This window comes from Rutidosis leptorrhynchoides, chromosome 8 (genome assembly GCF_046630445.1).
Source record: "Rutidosis leptorrhynchoides isolate AG116_Rl617_1_P2 chromosome 8, CSIRO_AGI_Rlap_v1, whole genome shotgun sequence".
NCBI classification, from domain to species: domain Eukaryota; kingdom Viridiplantae; phylum Streptophyta; class Magnoliopsida; order Asterales; family Asteraceae; genus Rutidosis; species Rutidosis leptorrhynchoides.
The window spans coordinates 82,772,551-82,780,970 of NC_092340.1; the positions used below are offsets into that span (position 1 = coordinate 82,772,551).

At 33.2% G+C, this 8,420-nt stretch overlaps 1 protein-coding gene across 1 annotated transcript; it reads right to left on the reverse strand.

Annotated features, from left to right (window-relative positions):
* Positions 1–3,366: 3,366 nt before the first annotated feature.
* Positions 3,367–7,487, reverse strand: LOC139862279 (thymidylate kinase-like). Its single transcript, XM_071850853.1, has 6 exons — positions 7,311–7,487; positions 6,611–6,934; positions 4,616–4,727; positions 4,449–4,508; positions 4,253–4,357; positions 3,367–3,680 (listed from the first exon to the last, which is right to left on the reverse strand). Exons 2-6 carry the CDS (start codon positions 6,862–6,864, stop codon positions 3,564–3,566), a joined length of 648 nt encoding a protein of 215 aa, XP_071706954.1. The 5' UTR covers positions 6,865–6,934; positions 7,311–7,487; the 3' UTR covers positions 3,367–3,563.
* Between the last annotated feature and the right edge of the window lie 933 nt (positions 7,488–8,420).

Genomic DNA, 8,420 nt, shown 5'->3' on the forward strand with positions numbered 1-8,420 from the left:
AAAAGGAATTGACCTCGATACGATCTTATGTCCCTTATGCGAGCATCATATCGAAACCACTGAACATACATTGGTAAATTGTCAAAAAGTGTCTCCAATTTGGTCACAAATTCTCGACTGGTGGAATCAAAACAACGCATTTATATCTAACATCAACGAAGCCACCATCACCGATCAAGGCTTCACATATAACTCAACCGGTTCGTCCCTTTGGCAAGCTACTAAATGGATCACGTGTTACATTATATGGAAACACAGAAACCTGAAGATCTTTTCCGGAAAAATATGGAATCCCGCAGCAATAATTTCTGAAATACAAACCCAAAGTTTTAGTTGGATTTCAAACCGTTCAAAAAAAAAAATACCAATCGAGTGGCACCAATGGCTTCTCAACCCGTCATTCTATGTATCATCTCCCTCATCTCGCACGGGTGTCGGTTAAAATGTAGATAGTTTTAATCAGGTAGTGTTCGTTATTCTAGTTAGCCTATGTGGGGTAGATTAAATGGGTTGGTTGTGTGTCAACTTTGTCGCCGCTTGATCGGCACGGTTGCGCCCTCCTCCCCCGCTTGAATACTCAAGTTCGTTCCCTCATAGTGTTAGCTTGTATACGTCATTCCAGATTCTCCAATTTAGTTTTATCTCATTCCACTTTTCCGACTGTTTCGATTGTCTATAGCAATGTATAGTAGCATATAGGGACTTGTAATACTATAATTCGAGTAATATTAATAATATTCTTTTTGCTTTTCAAAAAAAAAATATATGTATAATAAAATATAAAATTAAAATATAAAATTAAATATAAATATATAGATGGGGGAACAAATGTAATGTAGCGTGGTGAAACATTTTAGAAAGCAGATAACCTGATTGGAGGGAATAGGATTCTTGTAAATATTGGGCCAGATGTCCATATGTGTTTAACTATTGAAATATTTAATGAATAAACACGTAACCCCATGGTCGCTATCGCTGGGTGCACCACTCTTTTATTTACAAATACTATTAGTCTATTTTAATACTCCGTATCATTTTTTCGCTAAATTTTTAAACTTACTGTATAGGGTACGAACTAAATTCTGTATGTACTGTATAAAATTTCCAGTTTACAGTAGACAGTTTGTTTTCTAAAGAAATTATCAGTTTTTGTAATCAATTCTACAAATAAAGTTGAAAAGTAGATTTTAGTATGATGTATGCTCACCAGACTCATGTTGAAGGGGAGAATTGGGAAACCCGTAATCGCAACGACCCAATTGCAAGACCGGCGCTCTACCAACTGAGCTATATCCCCCCGAGCCACTTTTTTCAACTGTAATTAACTGAATTTCAATTTCATTTAGTGACGGATTTGCTTTTATTTTAATCAACACACATAAAACACAAACGCTATGATATTGATTAGTGAATAGTGATATTGTTTGTCAAACTTCTAATTGTTATTTTGTCTTATTCCTATAAATAAGTTATAAGCATTGAGAACAATTAAATCGAAATACTTTATAGTGAATGTATTTTTATTTTATTTTTAAAAAAGCAAGCTTTATTGATAAAAACAGAACCAAAGATACTTATTATTGTTCATATCCCGTACTAACAAGAATAATACGGATTGCTAATTTTCCTGTTAGTGATTTTAAATAATTGTTTTTAAAAAGAAAAAAATATGGATTACTAATTCAAGAATGTGAAAATGTGGTTCAAAGTTGACACGGAGCAAGTATTCCTAGGTTTTATCACTGGCTGATTCCATGTAAAAAGGAATTAAACATTAAACAATGTTTGGTTTCTAGAGAGCTCCAAACTGTGTTCCACCAATTAAAAAATGAAGTATGATGACAACTAAAGATAAAGATGCTTAAAAAGTTGAAATCAATAATATTAAATACAAAAGTAGCTACATTTGAAAATGGCTATTTTTGTTTTTTGGAGAATAGTTTTGTATTCATGTCTTTCTATAAATAACTACGGAGTAGTACGTAACCCCACACACGTTGACCAATGGTATTCTTGTATTCCCATCTTACCAAATAATCTTATCGGTTTTCATGTTAATTTCAGTTTAATTTGATGCACTAACAAATTTAATATTATCGATGAAACAAAAGCTAGTTTCTAAAGATTTATGATTTTGTTAGTATTATTTTGTGACATGTTTGTGTATTAAACATTAAACAATATTGTCAATAATTCACTAATCATGTTTAGCTTTTTCGAAGTTACGTTTCACTATTAAGTAAGTAAAATTTTATTTTATTTTATTTTATTTTATTTTAAACAAATAATTACATTTACATTTTTTATTCAATATAAAAAAGTAAATGAATACCAACGAGACATTTTATCACCATTGTCTTTTAGCCCGTTTGTTTCAATTTAATGGTCTCAGTTTCAATAAAGTGATCTAACTTCTAAGAATATTTAGAGTGCGTTTAATAATTGATTTAATGTTGAATTATTTATAATTTAAATGATTCAAATATTCAGAATAAAATTGCTTCTGAATGACAATAACATGTTTGCTAATCATTTTGAACGATTAAAATGAATAAAGTAAAATTATATTATTTAACCTTTGACATGAATAAAAATTACAAAATATTTGTCTAATAAAAGTTCTTGATATAATTTAAATAAAATTTTACATAAAATTTAAGAGTTTATTGGTTAAGAGATAATTCGAGCTCTGAATGATTTAACGCTGAATGTTTAACCATTCTGCATCATGTGTTATTCAAATGTCAGAAACAAAGGTTGTAATAAAGTAATTTAACTTCTAAAGATATTTAATTTTTTAGATGAAAAAAAGGTTTTTAACGTAACGGTATCGAAGTATCCCATGTTTATTTTATGGTGTTTGGTTTATTTTTGGACACCATTTCCCACAATGACATGCTTCTTAAAAAAGACTAAATTTCACATCAGCGTCACGTCAATATTTTCTTAGAAAGACTCAAAAAAACTAAACACAACCATAAAATACTTCTTCAAAAAGACTGGACCCACCTAATATATTATTATCAATTATTTATTAAAGGTTAAAATAAAATAATAGAGTAATATAAAATGAATGAAGCATGTCCGTATTAATTCTTGAGCTGATGACTATAGCATGTGGGCTCCATTGAAGTGCGTCCTCTAACTTCACTAAATAGACAGAATCCAAATATTTCTTTCTATCGACATAAATGACGGTGCCTTTACTACGGTGTCTTTATTTTTCAAAAAGTTACGGTTAAAAGACGTATCCGTTGGTACTGGTCTTAGTGGCCTTTAAATAATACACCGTTATTTTCCAAAAGAACTTAAAAGGGAAGTTAATGCAGCAAAATTATACATTACCATTTTTAAAGATAACTTCATTAAGTTTTCAAAACTCTTGATTGCTCATAATTAAAATTCACAATGGATGGAGATAATGATACAACAAAACCTTGCTTCAAATGGAAGATTAACGGAAACTTATTTCATGGTGAGTTGGTGACGTAACAATCGAGGCCGTCTCCATCTCCATCTCCATCTCCAAAGTACAATTTGGAACTTTCAGTAATGGCTTCAAGTTAAGACACCCAGAGCTGCGAAACCAGTTTTCCTTTTTGGCAAGACATAACACAGTCCAACACAACCTCCTTGAGCTGTTTCTCAACATCTTCAATAGGGAGGCTTGCATCTATAATCTGTTACGTGATCAAAAGCGTATTTGTATTACCATCAATGGGATCAAAAAACGGTTTAGCCATCTACTTGGCTTATATCATATTATATCTAAAAGACTGACTTCTGAGGCATCCATACATATATCCCACATAAACCGATAGATATACAATGCACATCCATCCATATATGCATCAAATAGATGTCATTACAGTTGCCAATTTCAACCTATTTATGTAAAATAGTTTTATTTGGTTATATTTTCTATTACAGGTCAAATGGACTAGCAGAAGATTAAACTAAAGAAAAACAAAATTCCAGTAACGTTCTGTTTCAAATTTATCAAGTATTCAAAATTATCTTATAAAAATGGATTAGGCTTTTAAGGAAAAAACAAAAAAAGATTAATCAGTAATATAGTTTTGCAATTACAGTTATCACAATATCTATTTTTGAAGGTAAATATCACAAACCCATTATGACACGTTACCCAACCGCCCAATTTGACACACCAAGGTGACAGTAATGATCAAAGTCACAAGAGTCTGTATCCAATTAGAGGAGAAGATTAGGGTGTGGCAATATTTCTCATTACCTTCCATGATGCATCACTAAGCATCTTATAGTATTGGGCAACGTTTTTCTGAAACTCGAGCTGTTCGTATCTCTCACCTCCGTAGCCACCTCTTTCAGCCGCTTTCTACAAAATTACTCCATTATTTAACCAAGTACTAATAGAGAAATAAGAAAAATACTACATTAAAAAATTATTTCCAAAAGCTACAAATTACCTCCGGAGGTATGTCGAGATACACCACCAGATCAGGTGCCAACAGCCCCACCTCTGGAGCCTGCACAATATATAATATCAAATATCACACACACACACACACAAAAAAAAAAAAAAAAAAAAAAAAAAGAGAGAGAGAGAGAGAACGGGGTTAATGAGGATTCTCACCTTACACCATTCAATATCAAGACCTTTGACAGATGAGAATGCCACTCCCGAATAAGAATAGCGATCAACAATCAGAGACGTACCACTTTTAAGCTTAGCCTCCATCAACGATCTGAGAATAATGAAGATTGTATTAATCTGAAGATGAGAATCGAAAGGTATCTAATCAGATGCTTTTATGGATTCATAGGGACCTTACGTGTGAACAAAACTCAACTTAGAGTCTTGGTTCCACCTTCTCTAATTTTAATCATAACATATGTAAAAGTTTATTAGAAAAAAGCGACATGCAGCAATGTATAAACCGGGATATAGCTAGATTAATCAAAAGACGCGCACTCCTGCTCCTGCTCTTGTATATAATCAAGATGCAGTGATGTATAAACAGAGGTATAGTTAGATAAATAAAAAAAATAGTACACTTCTGCTCTTATGGCTACAAACAAGCTTCGAACCAATTATGTCTATGCACAAATCCAGAAAAACACCAAAATCCAAGTAATTTATAATGTGATATAAAACTCGGAGGTGGCTATCTCGACCTACTTAATGAAGAACTGGTGGTTTTGGATATGTTTTATGTTCACGAGAGTGAGATGGGTAAAAAAATCAACTTAAATTTAAAAAGCTGAACTGGTCTAAAGCTTAAAGTGTATTTTGATTCATAAACCATCTACAAATCATTTTTTAATTTTTATTCCAATAATTGGATTATCATTGAAATAATTCTTACAAACATATACGAAAGAACAACTAATTCTGTGAGTTCAAATTTTCTGGACAAAGAATTTCGGGTCAACCTAATTTGTTACCCACTTTGACACAACGTAACTGATCATGCATAGATTTTCCATAAGGAATATTATCCATGATCTACTAATAATGCGGGGTTTAAGGATCTTAGTATTTAGCTCTCCGGTCTGGCTACTTTGAATAACCCAGGTCGATATGATGATATCGATGGGGTGGCTAAATGGTTAAGTCCACCATCGAGACGTTCGTCGATCGATGGCCCCATAAGGTTGTAGGTTACCGTCGATAAAGACTGACCTGTTAACCTTTGTGTTGAATGATGAACAATGATGTGCCTTACGTAAACTCGTTCACTGATTAGTTTGACGGAGTTGTAGCTACGTAAGGTGTTTTTGTTTATGAGGGTTTAGGGTTTGTATTTATAGGCAAACCCTGCGTTCTAGAATCATCTAAGATTAAGATTGTGTTAATCCTTTCCATAACTAACTCCCCCGAATCTCGGATATAAGTATGGAAAAGATAATATCCTCGGTCAACAAGGAATTGATAACCGACCTGGGTTTAGCGCGTGTGCCATCCGCATGCCGCAGATAAGCACACGCGAAGGTAAACTCAGTCAATGATACTGCATTGACTGCACGTTGACTTGTAGGACTTAATGCGTAATAGTGCATATGCATGCGTGAAATCCGCGGATGCGGATATGCGCATGATTACTAACCAATACCCATGATGCCACCTCTAATGAAGATACTCCGCTCTAAGATAAAATGGCAGCAACCATAACATGAAGAAATACATACGAAATTCAAATTGTCAGATTCCACGATTAGACATGTACAAGGAATACAATCATCGATTCTGTCCCTTGCGTCTGTCCCCTGCGTCTGTACGCGAAGGTAAAATCTGCATATACTATTCTCCAAAACATAAATTCAATCCTCTACTATGATTCCACGATTTGAATCATAACGAAATTCAAATTGTCAGATTCCAAATAAGAACTGTACATTTTTACAACCATAACATGAAGAAATACATACAAAACCTGCAAATATCTTCAGCAAGCTAAACGATTCTTAGCTACCTTATAAACATGCAAAATCCCACAGATTTATATCCACATACACTCAGTTTAGAAGTTTTTAAGGACATGGGTAACATTAACCAAGTAAAATCGATAGAATTATTTCACAACATAACCAAATGCATCAATAAGAGAATCTCAAGGTCTAAACTAACCTTTTCTCCCAACGATTTGCACTAAAGAGAAGATGAATCGTGTGATCATCCAACTGAGATTGATTTAAAAGATAAGATGAAATCATTTTCCCGACAACAGTATCTCGATCAGGAAACCGCCATGATTCAACTGCATACCCAAGACTATCCAAATACGACCGAAGCCTAACAGACTGTGAGGTCTTACCACTTCGATCCAAACCTTCTAAAACTATAAGAGCACCTCTTCCATTACCATTGCATTTATTTTCCATTTGAACTTTTCTGGAAAAGCACGTAAACTTGTGGTTTACTGATCCTTGTACACCTACAGCTCCAAAATTTCTACACTTGGTAGAACAAAAAATGCATCATTTTGACAATTATTTATTTTAAGTCCTCCATTAGTCTATAATTAGGTCACAAGTGAATTAAACCATTCGTACAATTACGTTCTTGTCTTATCCCAATTTAAATTAACTAATTAATCACACAGTCACACTAAACAGCAGTCCTTCTGCCGTGAAGTTTCACTCACACACATGTTTAAATTAACTAATTAATCACACTTAATTTGCATCAGTTGTATGTATAAAGCAGTTGATTTCTTTGTGACAATTAATCAAACACCTGGCGGATTCTATCAATTTTACCAGGTAGATATACATTTACATTAGTTACATGAAATGTAAGAACAAATAACTAAATTAAATCAGGTTACCTGGATCAAGTGAAATTGGAGAAATTAGCAAGCGAGATCAAAGAAATAGAGCGCGAACCCTAATTTAAGTTAAAAAGAGGGAAAGTTGCATATCACAACCACCAGTTGGCGCGCATAACATATACAAAGCCCGCGATAAACGGATAATGTACGCAAAAGGTTTTAAACCCGAGTATTTGAATTCTTTTTTAACAAAAATTATTAATTAAAGGGAGCTATCTTATCCTTTTATGCTTTTTTTTTTTTTTTTGTTATATTTCAGTAGGCTTATAACTACCTTTAGTAGCCTGGTTCAATATATTCAAATTGAAAGAACCAATAAAAGAGACATGTGTTGTAGAAGATATAGGAGAGAAAGAGGTTGAAGAGAGGTGTGATGTATTTAATGTATATGTGTGTTTTTGTAACTTACATTATGCACATATATATAGTACAAATTTTACTATCCATATTTGACTAATTACCATCCATATTTAACTACTAAATTTACAACACTCCCCCTTGAATGGTAATTTTTTTTTAAAGAGGAATTAATACTGCCTCGTTAAAAACCTTGCTAAAGAAAACCCAGTGGGATAAAACTTTAGCTAAGGGAAAAAGAGTGCAGCATAGAGTTGACTCCCCCTCAAGTAGACAATGCTGAGTCGTCACATCTTTTGAACTTGCCTCATGCCAATATTGTGAACGTATGTTTTGAAAACAGCGATTGACAGTGCTTTGGTATAAAGATCAGCAGAGTTGTTGATTGAACGTATCTCATTTTAATCTGGTTGTCTTTTACGAGATCTTGAGTATATGAGAAGAATCTGAGGTTTTCATCTGAAACTGTATAATCTAAATCTTTTATGTACAAGTTTGACCCTTGTGATTTGTCTACAGTCTCCTTCATGGTTTGCTCAAACTGTTGTTTCAATTCCTATTCCCTTTCAGTCTTTTTCTGAGCCTTACCAATATACCATTCTTTTCCATCAAACTTATGACCGTTAAGACCGTTTATAGCTTTAGCGCCTCGTCAGCATTTATGTTTTGTTCTGTCATTTTTGATACTCTTCTTTCATTTGTACTATGTAAGCTGTATTATCTTCATAGATAGTTGTTGGGCTTTTATAG